The 22040-nt window shown below is 40.3% G+C and overlaps 2 protein-coding genes across 4 annotated transcripts in view; both read left to right on the top strand.

The window, feature by feature from the left end:
* The window catches only part of LOC112241444 (FYVE, RhoGEF and PH domain-containing protein 1), a 161868-nt gene extending 153985 nt beyond the window's left edge, over positions 1-7883 (top strand). Inside the window, exon 15 of the mRNA XM_042304320.1 lies at positions 1777-7883. Within this exon, the coding sequence (XP_042160254.1) occupies positions 1777-2046 (270 nt within the window). The 3' untranslated portion in view covers positions 2047-7883. The remainder of the gene's footprint in view (positions 1-1776) is intronic.
* Positions 7884-8453: 570 nt separating this feature from the next.
* LOC112237236 (transcription factor E3) overlaps positions 8454-22040 on the top strand; it is a 43000-nt gene continuing 29413 nt past the window's right edge. Inside the window, exons 1-2 of one of the 3 annotated variants that reach the window (XM_042304319.1) lie at positions 8454-9025; positions 20142-20255. The gene's annotated coding sequence lies outside the window, so the exon portion shown is untranslated. Of the gene's footprint in view, positions 9026-12947; positions 13669-20141; positions 20256-22040 lie in introns of those variants that run through there. The other 2 variants (XM_042304316.1, XM_042304317.1) reach the window with 2 other exon arrangements.

Here is a 22040-nt window from a genome sequence, read left to right as displayed (position 1 = left end):
GCTGATAGACCATTGATAGACCGCTGATAGACCGTTGATAGACCGCTGATAGACTATTGATAGACTGTTGATAGACCGTTGATAGACTGTTGATAGACCGCTGATAGACCGTTGATAGACTATTGATAGACTGTTGATAGACTGTTGATAGACCGCTGATAGACCGCTGATAGACCGTTGATAGACTGTTGATAGACCGTTGTTAGACCGCTGATAGACTGTTGATAGACTGCTGATAGACCGTTGATAGACCGCCGATAGACTGCTGATAGACTATTGATAGACCGCTGATAGACCGTTGATAGACTGTTGATAGACTGCTGATAGACTATTGATAGACCGCTGATAGACCGTTGATAGACTGTTGATAGACTATTGATAGACCGCTGATAGACCGGTGATAGACTGCTGATAGACCGTTGTTAAACCGTTGATAGACCGCTGATAGACTGTTGATAGACTGCTGATAGACCGCTGATAGACCGTTGATAGACCGCCAATAGACTGCTGATAGACTGCTGATAAACTATTTATAGACCGCTGATAGACTATTGATAGACTGTTGACAGACCGCTGATAGACCGTTGATAGACTATTGATAGACTGTTGATAGACTATTGATAGACCGCTGATAGACCGTTGATAGACTGTTGATAGACCGCTGATAGACCGTTGATAGACTATTGATAGATTGTTGATAGACCGTTGATAGACTGTTGATAGACCGCTGATAGACCGTTGATAGACTATTGATAGACCATTGATAGACTATTGATAGACCGCTGATAGACCGCTGATAGACTGTTGATAGACCGCTGTTAGACCGTTGTTAAACCGCTGATAGACCGTTGATAGACCGTTGTTAAACCGTTGATAGACTGCTGATAGACCGCTGATAGACCGTTGATAGACTATTGATAGACCGCTGATAGACCGCTGATAGACCGCTAATAGACCGTTGATAGACTGCTGATAGACTCAGATAATGAACCTCTGGAGCTCTACATATACTCCTCAGGTGAGATGAGATGTTGATAGACCGCTGATGGACTGTTGATAGACTGCTGATAGACCGCTGATAGACCGTTGATAGACCGCCAATAGACTGCTGATAGACTGCTGATAAACTATTTATAGACCGCTGATAGACTATTGATAGACTGTTGACAGACCGCTGATAGACCGTTGATAGACTATTGATAGACTGTTGATAGACTATTGATAGACCGCTGATAGACCGTTGATAGACTGTTGATAGACCGCTGATAGACCGTTGATAGACTATTGATAGATTGTTGATAGACCGTTGATAGACTGTTGATAGACCGCTGATAGACCGTTGATAGACTATTGATAGACTGTTGATAGACTATTGATAGATTGTTGATAGACCGCTGATAGACCGCTGATAGACCGCTGATAGACCGCTGATAGACCGTTGATAGACCGCTGATAGACCGCTGATAGACCGCTGATAGACCGCTGATAGACCGCTGATAGACCGTTGATAGACTATTGATAGACCGCTGATAGACCGCTGATAGACCGCTAATAGACCGTTGATAGACTGCTGATAGACTCAGATAATGAACCTCTGGAGCTCTACATATACTCCTCAGGTGAGATGAGATGTGTGAGAAGCTTTTAGCGATGTGCTTGTACGTATATATTTATCTTGTGTTCCACTGAACATCCTGAATTAAGTTTCCTCTGGAAAAAGAAAGTGATTCTAATTCTGACCGTTTACTTTCTGTGTTTACCCTCCTCCTCCTTCAGGATGTGAAAGCCCAGCGCTCTGTCCCTCTGATTGGCTTCGAGGTCTCCCTTCCTGAGTCATGTGACCGCATGGAACGCCGCTTTGCCTTCAAAATCAGCCAATCACACCTTACACTCTACTTCAGCGCCGACGGGGAGGAGCTACAGCGCCGCTGGACAGAGGTCCTATCACGTGCAGGGAGAGGGGAGGAGCTACAGGCTCACGGTTCAATCATAGAGACCCTAGAGGAGGAAGGGGAGGAGACTGCAACCTCGGGAGAAAATACGTGATTGGTTAGAAGGCGTAAAATCAGTGTTAGATCATCTGCTGTATACACATAAAAACTACAAACTACAAACTGTACAGATCATGAGCAGCACATACGCACAGTCTAAAACTTACAAACACACACACACACACACACACACACACAGATTTACAGACACACAGACACACACCTCTCTGTATTTAATGTCAGTGATCAGTCAGTTGCATGATAATCTGCAGGTCCGTTTCTTTCAGTCAGTGTATTGCTCATCGTCTCATTAGTGAACCAGTGTTTGCAATAACGAAACAATGCCAGTCGAAGTGTTGCTCCCCTCCTCCCTTCAGAAGAAATACATTACATGAAGATTAGTGTGTCATAGTGATTTTACATCCTTTCATTCTGATCACAGAACAGACATCCTCCTCCGTACCATTTTCCTCTGCCAAAATCCATGTTGATGATGTCATGTTTAGAACATTGAGTGGTTACTATACTGTCTGAGTGTTCTAGGGTTCTGAGTGTTCTAGGGTTCTATGGTTCTGAACGTGTGTAACTCTCCACAGAAGGAAGTAGAAAGCTGATTATACCCTACAGCTGTGTTTCTGTGTCTGTTCCTCAATGTGAAATGGCTGTTGTTTGGATGGTGATGGTGATTGTAATCCTATCCTATCTGTTACTTTCTTCCTAATGCAATGAGATGATTCCTGAAGGGCTGGACAGTGTTGGAATATAATGATGGACTGAGGGCTAACTGACCCCTGGACGGAGGGACGGACAGAGACTGTCCCTGAATCCCTGGCCCTTTGGCTGAAGAGAAGAGGAAACGATATGGCTGCCTGCTACAACTGCTCGCTCCCGAGTCTGCTCCTGGGGATGTTAAGCTACAGATGGAGGATCATAATATGAGACAGTTTGCTACAGCTGGAATCCTGCAGCAACAGGAAATGTGAATTAATATGTGGATTATAAAAAATGAACCTTTTTTTTTTTTTAGTAGGGGTTGATAATGAAAATTGTTATGCCAAATCAAGTCTGAAATTTTAAAGTGTACAAACAAACAAACCTTAGAAGCATTTTTTAAACCTTGAATATACTACAAGTTTGCACAAAAGAGTGATCAAATGAAGATCCACCATCTGTATAGCCTTTCACGTCTACTCTGGGGGGATGTGTTACAGTCTTACAGTCACCAAGTGGTATCCTTCCTCCTCAAGCACTCTCTCTCGTCGGGTTCGGCTGTATAGAATTTAGAATATAGAATTCCCCAATTTGAAACTGTCCTTTTTTATGGAAAATTGTTTGCTTAGTTCTTGTACGGGGCTAGTTGTTTTGTACGTAGAGCGTGGAAAGAAGATGCTGTTACATTACCACATGTAACGACTATTAAAAGAAGATTAAAAAAAATATATAGATATTATTTTTAGAGGTTTGACTCCAATTGAAAAAGTTACGTTTCTGGCCCGTTTCTCACTTTTGACAATTAGACACAGTGTTTTCTAACCGTTTAAATCCCTCGATGCCCATGTTATCTCTAGAGCCAAGGGCCCACTGATGAATAGAGGGGTTGAACCCGTTTATAACTGAATGCATTCTTTATTAAAAAGCATGTATTTAGTTCCTGACTTGCAGAATCTTTCTGACTCCCTAAAACTGAACGCTTACATTTTATTTAATTTTTTCAAGACATCGGTCCCAATGTCTTGACAAGTGTTATAACACAACCCTCTGCCATCTAGTGGAGACAGACAGTATTACACTGTGTTACAACACACCCCTCTGCCACCTAGTAGAGACAGACAGTATTACACTGTGTTATAACACACCCCTCTGCCATCTAGTGGAGACAGACAGTATTACACTGTGTTATAACACAACCCTCTGCCATCTAGTGGAGACAGACAGTATTACACTGTGTTACAACACACCCCTCTGCCACCTAGTAGAGACAGACAGTATTACACTGTGTTATAACACACCCCTCTGCCATCTAGTGGAGACAGACAGTATTACACTGTGTTATAACACACCCCTCTGCCATCTAGTGGAGACAGACAGTATTACACTAAGAGCAGCTGCAAAAAGCAGGAAATTAGTTATCGCCGGTTTGTCTCTGGAAGAGACGGGGTGAGGAGGTATAGAAAGACTGATGAAATACGCGACTGTCCATAAAATCATTTCTCTTTCTAAAACATGGTAATATAGCTGGAGCTTCTCGTGTCTGATATGTATTTATAATATTGTACTAATGGAGCCCTTATTAGAGACATTGACAACGACTTCCCAATCTCCACCGATCTGTTTAGGCTACGGTACATTGGGATGTTGAGTGAGAAAGCATGTTGTGTTGACAGATTTACAATAGAGAGAGAGAGAGCGAGAGAGAGAGAGAGAGAGTGAGAGAGAGCGAGAGAGAGAGAGAGAGAGTGAGAGAGAGAGCGTGAGAGAGAGAGAGAGAGAGAGAGAGAGACAGAGAGAGAGACAGAGAGAGACAGAGAGAGAGGCGGGGAAGGGAGAGCCTAAGAGATTTCAGAAATGGCTTCTGTTTGTATCATTCTAACCAGTGGTATGTGACTTTATGAGAGTGTTTTACTAGTTAATACAGAGAATGATACAGTATATATGAAACAGCAAAAATAGAGTTGAATATTTTAGATGTTTTAATGAATCTGGGTTGTTTATGTAGGTTTGAAAATAGTTTTTTTTTTTTTTTTTTTTTTTACATGCATTTGCATTGTAAATATAATTTATTCTCCTCTCGGCCCAGTTTTGTGGGTGAGGTGTAAGTCTACATGTGTCATTGCTGTCATGTTGGTGCTGTCTAGATTGAACTTCAAATTATCGTGGTTGAACTACTTTTGGAAATCCCAGAACTTCTCATTGACCACTAACTACAGTATTAGTCTGAAGATGATGATGTTAATTCACATAACGTAAAGGGAATAGATACTAGCCTGGTACCAGGTCTATTTGTGCTGTCTTTGCCAACTCATCCATAAAAACATCCATTGGAGTTGGCAAGACAGCACCAACAGATCTGGGACCAGGCTAAACTGAAACGTTGTCTGTGTTTTTTACCCCTAAACTAGTAACTCAACGTGGTGATTGGTCGATCGATGAATTCCAAAGGTATATATTTTTTTTAAATACAGCTGAACAATTGTTTTGGATTGATATTGTTTTGTTATTGTTGCTCTTTGTTGCCTGAGAGAAACATTCAGTAGCTTAGCTACAGTATAATAACGCCAGATAGACAAGACCAGATATAAGGTGCCGTGTGTAAATATTGACATTCCAGTGTGTGCTTGACTTGCCGTCCATCCAGCCTCTACTGTACCTAGCCTGGTCCCAGATCTGTTGGTGTTGTTTAAACCAACTCTGTGACAACTCTTGAGCTAGCAGCACAAACAGGTCTGAGACCAGGCCCGCCCACTTCATGTGCCAAGAACACAGATTCAAAGTGTTGGTTTAAATCTGAATACCTATACATTAGGTTACCCCACGTCCCCTCTATGAAAAAGTGTTCATGTTGAATTATAGCAGTGCCAGACCTACTTTTATCTATCTGCACTATAGTGTTGATGAGTGTCAGTCTTGTCTACAAACAACACAGACAACAGGACCACGACTGTCTGCACAAATAACAATACTGTCGATAAAGTTTATATCAATTAGTTTTGCCGGGACAGCTACTTCCTGTCTCATTACATTACCATGGTAACAGCCACAACATGCCTTACAGTGCAGTCTTATAGCTTCTTAGACATAATCCCTCAACACCGCTTTATGTTACCTCTGCTTTTGCCAATGTACACTTGGGGATACTACGATACGATTGAGGCTCTCAGTGTAACGGATGTGAAACGGCTAGCTTAGTTAGCGGTGGTTCTGGTGTAACGGATGTGAAACGGCTAGCTTAGTTAGCGGTGGTTCGCGCTAAATAGCGTTTCAATCGGTGACGTCACTTGCTCTGAGACCTTGAAGTAGTGGTTCCCCTTTGCTCTGCAAGGACCAAGGCTTTTGTGGAGCGATGAGTAACGATGCTTCGTGGGTGACTGTTGTTAATGTGTGCAGAGGGTCCCTGGTTCGCGCCCGGGTATGGGCGAGGGGACGGTCTAAAGTTATACTGTTACATGAGTCCATATATTTATTTCATTATTTTTGCGTTTTATTTTTTTAATCTGCGGTTTGTATTCATTTATTGGTTTTACTCCAAAGTATTGTTTTATTTCGCCTGATAGCCGGTAATATTGAACCTTCAGACAAAATCGAAAGTCAAATGAAATAATCTCTAATAAGACAATGCTACAATATATTCTGTAGTTATATAAATCCTGGACTGTTCTTCTTTTTCTTCTTTTTTTACAATTTAGCTCCCTTTCCAGCTCTTCCACAACATTCCTATTGGAATACACTACAGTACGTTGTATTTATACGGATTAATTTCCCAATACTTCCAAACGTATTGTTGAACTGTATTGTAAGACATGATTATGTTTGTTACAATGTAAAAGTCTAGAGGACTAGAGGTACTCACGCTTTCAAGGGCAACTGCTGTGTGTGCCTTGTGTGAAGATCAGGAATTTGCAAAGTTTTGGGGAATTTTACCAACCATCTTTACTACAATATACAAACTTTAAAAAAAATTGTCTTTCATTGACATCTACATGAACTTGTTTGAACATTCTGTGAAATAATAATGAGACATACAAACATGCTACACACATTACATGTCACTGTAACTATGGGTGTGACTGTAACTATGGATGTTACTGTAACTATGGATGTTACTATGGATGTTACTGTAACTATGGATGTTACTGTAACTATGGGTGTTACTGTAACTATGCGTGTTACTGTAACTATGGATGTTACTGTAACTATGGATGTTACCATAACTATGGGGGAAGTGTATACAGTACACACATGTCACATGTTAATCTTGAAGTGCTTTGAAATTCTATAAAATGTAATAAATTATTATTATTGTTATTATTACATGATTGTTACCTTAACTATGATGGGATACACACAAGTTACATGTGGGTTAGTTTAACCCTGACGGGAGATGTGTAAACAGACACGTTACATGTGTGTTAGTTTAACTGTGTTACAGGGTTTATACAAACATGTTGGAGTGTGATTGTTACTGTACCTTGACGGTAAATGGGATATACAGACAGACAGGTAGAAGTAGTGACTGGTGTGTTTACAGTAACGTCCTGTCATCAGCTTAGTGGCCCTGTACACTGCTCTGCTCTAGTCTGCCTGCCATTACTTTTAATGCTGTTGTTATTCATCAACATCCAGGGTTGTGTCTGAAAGGCACCATGTTCACTATATAGTATAGGGCACTACTGTTGACCAGGGCCCATTGGGTCACCCATACAATTCTGTCACATTGGTCAAATGTTGTGCACTATGTAGGGAATAGGTTTCCATTTCGGAACACATCCCTCGGTCTCTGTTGAGCTCACCCTGATATGAACCGTCAGTACGGTAAGGAGGATCTTAGCATCTTGTTACAGTGAACCAGAACGGCCTGGACACGGAAAATACATTGGCAAAAATATGCAAATAAAGCTTCTGGAAATGTGTTATAGTCTCACTGAGTGTAAAGGTCATAATGTGATACAGTTATTTCCTCTTTTCGTGAATGACACAACAGTAGATATGTTTTTATTGTCAACAGGAATGAGTGTCACTGTTATTATAATTATTATTAGGATTATTCTTATTACTAATAATAATATTAGTGGCAGGCCACTGGGTACCATTGTTTGTCGATATACATATGAAATCTGTGCAAGATAACGATGAAATGTTTATGAGTTAAAAAAATAAAATAAAAGGAAGACTACAGGTCTATGTGTCATTACGGTGTTTGGCTCTCTGAAACACTGACATTATTATTAGGTTTATTCCATATTCAATCTAAATAGATTATCTAATTAATTAATTAATCAAAATCAACATAACACCTTTCCGATGGGTGAAACTTCTGGACATTTATTCCATGTGTCATCAGTAGGACCTACATAAAAACAACATTTATTCCATGTGTCATCAGTAGGACCTACATGAAAACAACATTTATTCCATGTGTCATCAGTAGGACCTACATAAAAACAACATTTATTCCATGTGTCTTCAGTAGGACCTACATGAAAACAACATTTATTCCATGTTTAATCAGTAGGACTGCATCATAACAGCAGTAAATAAGAGGATATAGCTTCTGGTATAGTTTTGTGATTTGCGACCTTTGTGACAAGCAGATGAAATATTTGGTAAGTGGAAAACAACCTCTAAACTGGCCTACATACATTCGTGGTTCTCTTTACGCAATCCTATTGGCTGAAGAACATTCTAGCCCTGCCTACCCACCCGTTCATTGGAAACCTGGCTTGTCCGTCAAAGCTCGAACGATCCTTCGTTCACTGTTGACAGAAAAAAAGCAATACGGACACTCCTTACCTGCAAGACCGATATGTTGTATCTTTTTAATTGGGTTAAACTTAGATTAAGGTTATAGTTACGGTGAAGGTAAGAGTCGTTTTACAGGTCAGGAGTGTTCCTTGTAGCCTCTCTCCCAGGTTGACGTCGGCGAGGATTTCTCCTACTTTCACCCCACTTCTCGTAATAGAACGGTTAGCAGAATGATTTGATCACGACTCCCCCCGCAGCTACACGGAACGAACACTGCTCATTCATTACGGTGTTTGTGCGGTGATAGTCTCTTTCTCTCTCAGTCTCTCTCTCTCTCTTTCTGGATTTGAAGCTGCAGTATCGATTCTTCGACCCTGCTAAGATACTATCTTTGAATAGTAACTCAGGAACCGACTTGGTAGAGAAATGTCTACCTATAACGAGGGGCAGAACAGCGAGGAAACGGGGAGATTTGATTCATATCAAAATCGCGTTTTGGTACAGCGAGCGCCTCACGAACAGCCGCAGACTGTGTTCGTCATTCTAGACACGGCCGAAGCTCTGAATTTGATCAGGTGAGTCAAAGATACACACACACACACACACACACACACACACACACACACCTATATATATATTTATATAAATAGATAGAAGACAGCTATTTTATTCCGTTGGATATAGATTTCCATCTATTATCTCCCACTGGTCTACTTATAAAACCAGTAGAACTACTGGGCATTTTGACCTAATTTGTTTAGTAAATGTTCTGTGATGGCATCACTCTCTGATATATATATATATATACCAGAACACTTCCTTTCTGATACTGCAGCTGCATATATATATATATATATATATATATGCAGCTGCAGTATCAGAAAGGAAGTGTTCTGGTAGACAGAAAGCTCTCTGTCTAAGCAAGGTAATTAATAGACACACACACACATGGGGTCACTAATTCTGCTTAGATGTGTAGGGTGAGTCATCTCCTTCAGCATTGGGCTTATCTGTTGTCTACTGGACAGGATGCCATGAATGACATGCTATCGGGGCGGCAGGTAGCCTAGTGGTCAGAGTGTTGGGCTAGTAACTGGGATATTGCTAGAACAAATCCCCCGAGCTGACAAGGTACAAATCTGTCGTTCTGCCCCTGAACAGGCAGTTAACCCACTGTTCCTAGGCCGTCATTGTAAATAAGAATTTGTTCTTAACTGGCTTGCCTGGTTAAATAAAGGTAAAATAAAAATCACAACCGTGTCAGAGGAAAGATGTGAACCAATACAGCAAGTAAAGAACAGTAGCATGGAATGTGTGTTGTTCACTTCTGTGGCATTCATCAATAAAACCAGTGTTCTACCATGTAGCTTAATTCATTAGTAGGTGGCATGCCAGACAGCCCTGGCAAACTGGTTATCATCTGAGATTGTTTTGTAATGGAGGATTGCAGTTGGAAGTATTTATTATTTTAAGATAAGATCATGAGGGGGGTGTAGTAGAAGTAGTAGTATGTGTGCCTGTATACCAATTAGCTACCTTGACCTGAAATAAAAAGCCAAAGTGCGTTTGATTCCACATAGCTGTTAAGTTTGCATTCCTGTTATAGTTGAAACGGACCTACTACACTGTTCATGTTATAGTTGAAACGGACCTACTACACTGTTCATGTTATAGTTGAAACGGACCTACTACACTGTTCATGTTATAGTTGAAACGGACCTACTAAACTGTTCATGTTATAGTTGAAACGGACCTACTAAACTGTTCATGTTATAGTTGAAACGGACCTACTAAACTGTTCATGTTATAGTTGAAACGGACCTACTAAACTGTTCATGTTATAGTTGAAACGGACCTACTACACTGTTCATGTTATAGTTGAAACGGACCTACTACACTGTTCATGTTATAGTTGAAACGGACCTACTACACTGTTCATGTTATAGTTGAAACGGACCTACTACACTGTTCATGTTATAGTTGAAACGGACCTACTACACTGTTCATGTTATAGTTGAAACGGACCTACTAAACTGTTCATGTTATAGTTGAAACGGACCTACTACACTGTTCATGTTATAGTTGAAACGGACCTACTACACTGTTCATGTTATAGTTGAAACGGACCTACTACACTGTTCATGTTATAGTTGAAACGGACCTACTAAACTGTTCATGTTATAGTTGAAACAGACCTACTACACTGTTCATGTTATAGTTGAAACGGACCTACTACACTGTTCATGTTATAGTTGAAACGGACCTACTAAACTGTTCATGTTATAGTTGAAACGGACCTACTACACTGTTCATGTTATAGTTGAAACGGACCTACTACACTGTTCATGTTATAGTTGAAACGGACCTACTAAACTTGTATTTTGTTACACTTTCAATGTCCACATGTTGTTGTATAAAAAGGCAAGCTGCATAATGTGATTTAACTATGATGATTTACTGGGCTATAACTTTAGCTGTAATTCAGTGAACTCTAACACGTCTTGAAAGTTACCCAATCTGTATTTTCTCTTTTTGAATGGGTTTTACATTCCTGGACGGTTGTTATAACATACTGTCTCCTCCTGTGTGTGTGTGTGTGCCATGCGTGTGGACCTTGTGTCTGAGTGGAAATGACTCAGCAGAATTCTCCCTCTCAGCTCATTTTTATGGCTTCCTGTAGGTCACATCCCAAATTAAACCCTATTTCCTTTATAGTGCACTACTTTTGATGGTCCCTGATCTAAAGTAGTGCACTATATAGGTGCCATTTGGGACTAAATTTCCTATCTACAGCCTGGTCTGGGATGAATGTAGATCTGCTGAGGGGTTGTTATTTAGTACTGTTTGACCAACTAAATGAAAACACATCTCCCCAATAACATCACACTGAGGGCATGTTGAGTGGACTATTCCTACGATAACATCACACTGAGGGCATGTTGAGTGGACTATTCCTACGATAACATCACACTGAGGGCATGTTGAGTGGACTATTCCTACGATAACATCACACTGAGGGCATGTTGAGTGGACTATTCCTACTTCCTTTACTTTATTATTATTATTATTATTTATTTTTTAACTAGGCAAGTCAGTTAATAGCAAATTCTTATTTACAATGACGGCCTACCAAAATGCCTCATGTGGGGTTGGGATGAAAAATGTAAATCAATTTAAATAAACATATAGGCAAAAAACATCACGGCAAGCCTATGTAACGGATGTGAAGTGGCTAGCTAGTTAGCGGTGGTGCGCGCTAATAGCGTTTCGATCGGTGAGACCTTGAAGTAGTGGTTCCCCTTGCTCTGCAAGGGCCGTGGCTTTTGTGGAGCAATGGGTAACGATGCTTCGTGGGTGACTGTTGTTGATGTATGCAGAGGGTCCCTGGTTCGAGCCCGGGTATGGGGCGAAGGGACGGTCTAAAGTTATACTGTTACATCTACTTTATTTTATCCCTTTGGAATGTCGACTGTAGTCTATTGTACTCATGTCCACTGTAGTCTACCGTGCTCGTGTCCACTGCAGTCTATTGTACTCATGTCCACTGTAGTCTACCGTGCTCGTGTCCACTGTAGTCTACCGTGCTCGTGTCCACTGTAGTCTACCGTGCTTGTGTCCACTGTAGTCTACTGTGCTCGTGTCCACTGTAGTCTACCGTGCTCGTGTCCACTGTAGTCTACCGTGCTCGTGTCCACTGTAGTCTACCGTGCTCGTGTACACTGTAGTCTACCGTGCTCGTGTCCACTGTAGTCTACCGTGCTCGTGTCCACTGTAGTCTACTGTAGTCTACTGTACTAGCAGCTGGTTTAACACAGTTGTTTCTCTTTCTCTATTGTTTTTGTCATTTTTTTATATAATGGTACAGATTAGAGACATAACTAAATTACCAGGTTGGTACAGATTAGAAAGATAGCTAAAGGACCAAGTTTATACCAAGAAAAACATATTCATTAATTGTTTTCTTTTTTGATCAATTAAAATAAGACTATAAGCACAGATAAAACAATGAGACAGATATTTCACCCCATGTATAAATGTGACGCATCCATTTCGCGTTTCCACTCACTAGCAAATATGGCCCAGTGGCTGGCTGTAGGAGAATATGTATTTTGGCCAATATTCTGCTAATTTTCTCATTGCTCAAAATAGTTTTCTGTTCCCAAAACTACAATCTGTTCCGAACTGAGTGGACAAAGTTTTGTACACGACACTTTCCTAAAGTTTTTAAATGTTTTTGTTGTTATTTTTAGAAGAGCAGAGGCACAATTTGAGTTATTATTGCACATTTCGCAGAGTAGGCATTCCCTGACGGAAATATGCAGGTATATGCTAGGACGGACCAATAGGATCTCGCTAACTCGTGTCTGGTTATGACCCCCCCCCCCCGGTTCCCTGTTCTGCCCACTATGACTCATTTGTTCCCGTTTGAAATGATAAACAGTGGTCTATCTTGGTTTAGGTATACACATATTTTACTAATAGGCTCCATTCGGCAGGATTTCGTTTAAACTCGGCTATTTTAACGAGAACATGTTCTAATGTTTAATCTTCCTCCGTGTCTAATAACAGTAATATTGATACAATGTTTCCCCTGCCTACTGTGTTGTTACAATGTTTACACCACAATGTTCGCCAGTCATTACTCCTGTTAGGCTACAATATTATAACGTTTCATTCGACAGAAAGTTGGTGCGTGATTTATAGTAGTCCGGGTAGTAATGGGTTTAGTTCACTTTGCTTCCTATTTTTAGCAGCTCTACGGATGCCTGTCATTTTGTCGCGTTGGAGCCTAAGCAATTAATACGATGTAACAAGCCAATTTCTTAGGATACAAAAGGTGTTTTTTTAGATGTTATTGTCTAATGGTCATTTGATCGCTGAGGCAAAAAACAACAACATATTTTTGGTTGGGACCTAGTTGAATGTTGAGGTTTCTATAAATGTTTTTTTTTTCCTCGGTTGAACCGTTGAGCGGCGCAGAAGGCTACATCCTCCTCTTTATGATGACAACATGGCTTCCTATTCTACACATTAAAACAAAACAACGACATTTTTGTTTTGACAAACTAATTCTCATTTTTCTGCATAAGTCTAATTGTGAGACTGGAATATTTCCCCACTAAGGACCGATTATGGAATCCCATTACTCGGGTTTCAAGCAAACGGGCTTTCAGTTATTTTTCTCCTGAAGGCAACGGGACTACTTATTCACTTATTGGTGAGTCGGATATATTATTGTTTTCATATTATAATAGTCATAAAGACTAATATGAGCTCGTATTTGGTTCGGTCGTCGCGGTGTCATTCGTCGGTGGTAATTCTAGACATCTTGGCGGTGTTTCTGTGTTTACATTCTGTGAACGTCTGCTTGGCATCCGGGGTTGGTGTTTATGGATCTATTTTCATCCCCTCAGCCTAGGCTACTGACGAGACCTGCTATAAGGTATATTAAACAAGAATATATATGTAACATTTTTACTGAATTACAGTTATATAACGAAATCAGTCAATTAAAAAATAAATAATCTTATTAAGGCCCTAATCTATGGATTTTACATGACTGGGCAGGGGCGCAGCCATGGGGAGCCAGGAGGCCCAGCCATTCAGAATGAGTTTTTCCCCACAAAAGGGCTTTATTACAGACATAAATACTCCTCAGTTTCATCAGCTGTCCAGGTGGCTGGTCTCCCGCAGGTGAAGAGGCCGGATATGGAAGTCCTGGGCTGGCATGTTTGCATGTGGCCCAGAGTTTTTAGTCTGGTTGAATTTACTGTAAATTCTCTAAAACAACGTTGGAGGCGGTTTATGGTAGAGAAATGAACAGTCAATTCTCTGGCAACAGGTTTGGTGGACATTCCTGCAGTCAGCATGCCATTTGCGTGCTCCTTCAAATCTTGAGACATCTGTAGCATTGTGTTGTGAGACAAAAACTGTACATTTTACTGGCCTTTTGTTCCCAGCACAAGGTGCACCTGTGTAATGATTATGCTGTTTAATCAGCTTATTGATATTCCACACCTATCAGGTGGATATATATCTTGGCAAAGGGGAATGCTCACTAACTGCTTTTTGTGCGTATGGAAATACTTATTTTCCACCATAATTTGCAAATAAATTCATTAAAAATCATACAATGTGATTTTCAGGATTTTTTCTTCTTCTCATTTTGTCTGTCATAGTTGATGTGTACCTATGGTGAAAATTACAGGCCTCTCTCATCTTCTTAAGTGGGAGAACTTGCACAATTGGTGGCTGAATAAATACTTTTTTGCCCCACTGTATGTTACTGACCTGTAGTTGTATGTTACTGACCTGTAGTTGTATGTGTGACTTGTAATTGTGTGTTACTGACCTGTAGTTGTGTGTTACTGACCTGTAGTTGTATGTTACTGATCTGACCTGTATGTTACTGACCTGTAGTTGTATGTTACTGATCTGACCTGTGTGTTACTGACCTGTAGTTGTAATATTACTGACCTGTAGTTGTATGTGTGACTTGTAGTTGTGTGTTACTGACCTGTAGTTGTGTGTTACTGATCTGACCTGTATGTTACTGACCTGTAGTTGTAATATTACTGACCTGTAGTTGTATGTTACTGATCTGACCTGTATGTTACTGACCTGTAGTTGTAATATTACTGACCTGTAGTTGTGTGTTACTGACCTGTAGTTGTGTGTTACTGACCTGTAGTTGTGTGTTACTGACCTGTAGTTGTGTGTTACTGACCTGTAGGTGTATATTACTGACCTGTAGTTGTATGTTACTGACCTGTAGGTGTATGTTACTGATCTGTATGTTACTGACCTGTAGTTGTATGTTACTGACCTGTAGTTGTATGTTACTGACCTGTAGTTGTAATATTACTGACCTGTAGTTGTGTGTTACTGACCTGTAGTTGTATGTTACTGACCTGTAGTTGTATGTTACTGATCTCTGTATGTTACTGACCTGTAGTTGTATGTTACTGATCTGACCTGTATGTTACTGACCTGTAGTTGTATGTTACTGATCTGACCTGTATGTTACTGACCTGTAGTTGTAATATTACTGACCTGTAGTTGTATGTGTGACTTGTAGTTGTGTGTTACTGACCTGTAGTTGTGTGTTACTGACCTGTAGTTGTATGTTACTGACCTGAGGTGTATGTTACTGACCTGTAGTTGTATGTTACTGACCTGTAGGTGTATGTTACTGATCTGTATGTTACTGACCTGTAGTTGTATGTTACTGATCTGACCTGTATGTTACTGACCTGTAGTTGTAATATTACTGACCTGTAGTTGTGTGTTACTGACCTGTAGTTGTGTGTTACTGACCTGTAGTGTTACTGACCTGTGTGTTACTGACCTGTATGTTACTGACCTGTAGTTATGTTACTGATCTGTAGTTGTATGTTACTGACCTGTAGTTGTGTGTTACTGACCTGTAGTTGTGTGTTACTGAACTGTAGTTGTGTCTTACTGACCTGTATGTTACTGACCTGTATGTTACTGATCTGTAGTTGTATGTTACTGACCTGTAGTTGTGTGTTACTGACCTGTAGTTGTGTGTTACTGACCTGTATGTTACTGATCTGTAGTTGTATGTTACTGACCTGTAGTTGTATGTTACTGACCTGTAGTTGTATGTTACTGACCTGTAGTTGTGTGTTACTGACCTGTAGTTGTGTGTTACTGACCTGTATGTTACTGATCTGTAGTTGTATGTTACTGACCTGTAGTTGTATGTTACTGACCTGTAGTTGTGTGTTACTGACCTGTAGTTGTGTTTTACTGACCTGTATGTTACTGATCTGTAGTTGTATGTTACTGACCTGTAGGTGTATATTACTGACCTGTAGTTGTATGTTACTGACCTGTAGTTGTATGTTACTGACCTGTAGTTGTATGTTACTGACCTGTAGTTGTATGTTACTGATCTGACCTGTATGTTAATGACCTGTAGTTGTAATATTACTGACCTGTAGTTGTGTGTTACTGACCTGTAGTTGTATGTTACTGATCTGATCTGTAGTTGTAATATTACTGACCTGTAGTTGTATGTTACTGACCTGTAGTTGTATGTTACTGATCTGACCTGTATGTTACTGACCTGTAGTTGTAATATTACTGACCTGTAGTTGTGTATTACTGACCTGTAGTTGTATGTGTGACTTGTAGTTGTATGTTACTGACCTGTAGTTGTATGTTACTGATCTGACCTGTATGTTACTGATCTGTATGTTACTGATCTGTAGTTGTGTGTTACTGATCTGTAGTTGTATGTTACTGATCTGTAGTTGTATGTTACTGATCTGTAGTTGTATGTTACTGACCTGTAGTTGTATGTTACTGACCTGTAGTTGTATGTTACTGACCTGTATGTTACTGATCTGTAGTTGTATGTTACTGACCTGTATGTTACTGATCTGTAGTTGTATGTTACTGACCTGTAGTTGTATGTTACTGATCTGACCTGTATGTTAATGGCCTGTAGTTGTAATATTACTGACCTGTAGTTGTGTGTTACTGACCTGTAGTTGTATGTTACTGATCTGATCTGTAGTTGTAATATTACTGACCTGTAGTTGTATGTTACTGACCTGTAGTTGTATGTTTGACCTGTAGTTGTGTGTTACTGACCTGTAGTTGTATGTTACTGACCTGTAGTTGTATGTTACTGATCTGTATGTTACTGATCTGTATTTGTGTGTTACTGATTTGTAGTTGTATGTTACTGACCTGTAGTTGTATGTTACTGATCTGACCTGTATGTTACTGATCTGTATGTTACTGATCTGTAGTTGTATGTTACTGATCTGTAGTTGTATGTTACTGATCTGTAGTTGTATGTTACTGACCTGTATGTTACTGACCTGTAGTTGTATGTTACTGACCTGTATGTTACTGATCTGTAGTTGTATGTTACTGATCTGTAGTTGTATGTTACTGACCTGTATGTTACTGATCTGTAGTTGTATGTTACTGATCTGTAGTTGTATGTTACTGACCTGTATGTTACTGTTGTATGTTACTGATCTGTAGTTGTATGTTACTGACCTGTATGTTACTGATCTGTATTTGTGTGTTACTGATCTGTAGTTGTATGTTACTGATCTGTAGTTGTATGTTACTGATCTGTATGTTACTGATCTGTAGTTGTATGTTACTGATCTGTAGTTGTATGTTACTGACCTGTATGTTACTGACCTGTAGTTGTATGTTACTGACCTGTATGTTACTGATCTGTAGTTGTATGTTACTGATCTGTAGTTGTATGTTACTGATCTGTAGTTGTATGCTACTGACCTGTATGTTACTGATCTGTGGTTGTATGTTACTGACCTGTATGTTACTGACCTGTATGTTACTGATCTGTGGTTGTATGTTACTGACCTGTATGTTACTGACCTGTATGTTACTGACCTGTAGTTGTATGTTACCGATCTGTAGGTGTATGTTACTGACCTGTAGTTATGTTACTGATTTGTAGTTGTATGTTCCTGATCTGTAGTTGTGTTACTGATCTGTAGTTGTATGTTACTGACCTGTAGTTATGTTACTGATTTGTAGTTGTATGTTACTGATCTGTAGTTGTGTTACCGATCTGTAGCTGTGTGTTACCGATCTGTAGTTGTATGTTGCTGATCTGTAGTTGTATGTTACTGATCTGTAGTTGTGTGTTACTGACCTGTAGTTGTATGTTACTGACCTGTAGTTGTGTGTTACTGACCTGTAGTTGTATGCTACTGATCTGTAGTTGTGTGTTACTGACCTGTAGTTGTGTGTTACTGACCTGTAGTTGTGTGTTACTGATCTGTAGTTGTATGTTACTGACCTGTAGTTGTATGTTACTGATCTGTAGTTGTGTGTTACTGACCTGTAGTTGTGTGTTACTGACCTGTATGTTACTGATCTGTAGTTGTATGTTACTGACCTGTAGGTGTATATTACTGACCTGTAGTTGTATGTTACTGATCTGTAGTTGTGTGTTACTGACCTGTAGTTGTGTGTTACTGACCTGTAGTTGTGTGTTACTGACCTGTATGTTACTGACCTGTAGTTGTATGTTACTGACCTGTAGTTGTATGTTACTGATCTGTAGTTGTATGTTACTGATCTGTATGTTACTGATCTGTAGTTGTATGTTACTGATCTGTAGTTGTATGTTACTGATCTGTAGTTGTATGTTACTGACCTGTAGTTGTATGTTACTGATCTGACCTGTATGTTACTGATCTGTATGTTACTGATCTGTAGTTGTATGTTACTGATCTGTAGTTGTATGTTACTGATCTGTAGTTGTATGTTACTGATCTGACCTGTATGTTACTGATCTGTAGTTGTATGTTACTGACCTGTATGTTACTGACCTGTAGTTGTATGTTACTGACCTGTATGTTACTGATCTGTATGTTACTGATCTGTAGTTGTATGTTACTGACCTGTATGTTACTGACCTGTATGTTACTGATCTGTATGTTACTGACCTGTATGTTACTGATCTGTATGTTACTGATCTGTATGTTACTGATCTGTAGTTGTATGTTACTGATCTGTAGTTGTATGTTACTGACCTGTATGTTACTGATCTGTATGTTACTGACCTGTATGTTACTGATCTGTATGTTACTGATCTGTAGTTGTATGTTACTGATCTGTAGTTGTATGTTACTGACCTGTATGTTACTGACCTGTAGTTGTATGTTACTGATGTATGTTACTGACCTGTATGTTACTGATCTGTAGTTGTATGTTACTGACCTGTATGTTACTGGTCTGTAGTTGTATGTTACTGATCTGTAGTTGTATGTTACTGACCTGTATGTTACTGATCTGTGGTTGTATGTTACTGACCTGTATGTTACTGATGTTACTGACCTGTAGTTGTATGTTACTGATCTGTGGTTGTATGTTACTGACCTGTATGTTACTGACCTGTATGTTACTGACCTGTAGTTGTATGTTACCGATCTGTAGGTGTATGTTACTGACCTGTAGTTATGTTACTGATTTGTAGTTGTATGTTCCTGATCTGTAGTTGTGTTACTGATCTGTAGTTGTATGTTACTGATCTGTAGTTGTGTTACTGATCTGTAGTTGTATGTTACTGATCTGACCTGTATGTTACTGACCTGTAGTTGTGTATTACTGACCTGTAGTTGTGTGTTACCGACCTGTAGTTGTGTGTTACCGATCTGTAGTTGTGTGTTACCGATCTTCAGCTGTGCGTTACCGATCTGTAGTTGTGCGTTACCGATCTGCAGTTGTGCGTTACCGATCTGTAGTTGTATGTTACCGATCTGTAGCTGTGTGTTACCGATCTGTAGTTGTATGTTGCTGATCTGTAGTTGTATGTTACTGATCTGTAGTTGTGTGTTACTGACCTGTAGTTGTGTGTTACTGACCTGTAGTTGTATGTTACTGACCTGTAGTTGTGTGTTACTGACCTGTAGTTGTATGCTACTGATCTGTAGTTGTGTGTTACTGACCTGTAGTTGTGTGTTACTGACCTGTAGTTGTGTGTTACTGACCTGTAGTTGTATGTTACTGACCTGTAGTTGTGTGTTACTGACCTGTAGTTGTATGCTACTGATCTGTAGTTGTGTGTTACTGACCTGTAGTTGTGTGTTACTGACCTGTAGTTGTGTGTTACTGACCTGTAGTTGTATGTTACTGACCTGTAGTTGTATGTTGTTGTTGTGTTTTCAGTGTGGAGCCTCTCCTTCCTGAGTCGGGGATAGTAGCAGATATCGAGGTTGAGAGCATCCTCCCTTCAGACTCTGATACCTTCTACCAGCTGAAGAGCCAGCCCATCACTCTGAGGTGAATATATATATATGCACTCGCACACAGACACTCACACTCTCTCTCACACACACACGGTTCTAGGTCAGACCAGATGCTATCTTCATGTCGGTCTATCCTCCCATTCTTGTCCTCCCCTGTCCATCATGTACACAGAACTTGTCATTGCATGCTTAGCTCAAAATCCAATCAAAATGGATTTGTTCACAGGCGGCGAATACAATGGGTGTAGACCTTACAGTGAAATGCTGAATACAACAGGTGTAGACCTTACAGTGAAATGCTGAATACAACGGGTGTAGACCTTACAGTGAAATGCTGAATACAACAAGTGTAGTAGACCTCACAGTGAAATGCTGAATACAACAGGTGTAGTAGACCTCACAGTGAAATACTGAATATAACAGGTGTAGACCTTACAGTGAAATGCTGAATACAACAGGTGTAGACCTTACAGTGAAATACTGAATATAACAGGTCAAATCAAATCAAATCAAATCAAATTTTATTTGTCACATACACATGGTTAGCAGATGTTAATGCGAGTGTAGTAAATGCTTGTGCTTCTAGTTCCGACAATGCAGTAATAAAAAGCAAGTAATCTAACTAACAATTCCAAAAAAAAACTACTGTCTTATACACAGTGTAAGGGGATAAAGAATATGTACATAAGGATATATGAATGAGTGATGGTACAGAGCAGCATAGGCAAGATACAGTAGATGATATCGAGTACAGTATATACATATGAGATGAGTATGTAAACCAAGTGGCATAGTTAAAGTGGCTAGTGATACATGTATTACATAAGGATGCAGTCGATGATATAGAGTACAGTATCAACGTATGCATATGAGATGAACAATGTAGGGTAAGTAACATTATATAAGGTAGCATTGTTTAAAGTGGCTAGTGATATATTTACATCATTTCCCATCAATTCCCATGATTAAAGTGGCTGGAGTAGAGTCAGTGTCATTGACAGTGTGTTGGCAGTAGCCACTCAATGTTAGTGGTGGCTGTTTAACAGTCTGATGGCCTTGAGATAGAAGCTGTTTTTCAGTCTCTAGTCCCAGCTTTGATGCACCTGTACTGACCTCGCCTTCTGGATGACAGCGGGGTGAACAGGCAGTGGCTCGGGTGGTTGATGTCCTTGATGATCTTTATGGCCTTCCTGTAGCATCGGGTGGTGTAGGTGTCCTGGAGGGCAGGTAGTTTGCCCCCGGTGATGCGTTGTGCAGACCTCACTACCCTCTGGAGAGCCTTACGGTTGAGGGCGGTGCAGTTGCCATACCAGGCGGTGATACAGCCCGCCAGGATGCTGGCTGATTGTGCATCTGTAGAAGTTTGTGAGTGCTTTTGGTGACAAGCCGAATTCTTCAGCCTCCTGAGGTTGAAGAGGCGCTGCTGCGCCTTCCTCACGATGCTGTCTGTGTGAGTGGACCAATTCAGTTTGTCTGTGATGTGTATGCCGAGGAACTTAAAACTTGCTACCCTCTCCACTACTGTTCCATCGATGTGGATAGGGGGTGTTCCCTCTGCTGTTTCCTGAAGTCCACAATCATCTCCTTAGTTTTGTTGACGTTGAGTGTGAGGTTGTTTTCCTGACACCACACTCCGAGGGCCCTCACCTCCTCCCTGTAGGCCGTCTCGTCGTTGTTGGTAATCAAGCCTACCACTGTTGTATCGTCCGCAAACTTGATGATTGAGTTGGAGGCGTGCATGGCCACGCAGTCGTGGGTGAACAGGGAGTACAGGAGAGGGCTCAGAACGCACCCTTGTGGGGCCCCAGTGTTGAGGATC

Source organism: Oncorhynchus tshawytscha, linkage group LG22, assembly GCF_018296145.1.
Source record: "Oncorhynchus tshawytscha isolate Ot180627B linkage group LG22, Otsh_v2.0, whole genome shotgun sequence".
NCBI lineage: Eukaryota > Metazoa > Chordata > Actinopteri > Salmoniformes > Salmonidae > Oncorhynchus > Oncorhynchus tshawytscha.
Note: the sequence above shows the minus strand (reverse complement) of the source record. Positions and strands in the feature narration are given on the sequence as shown.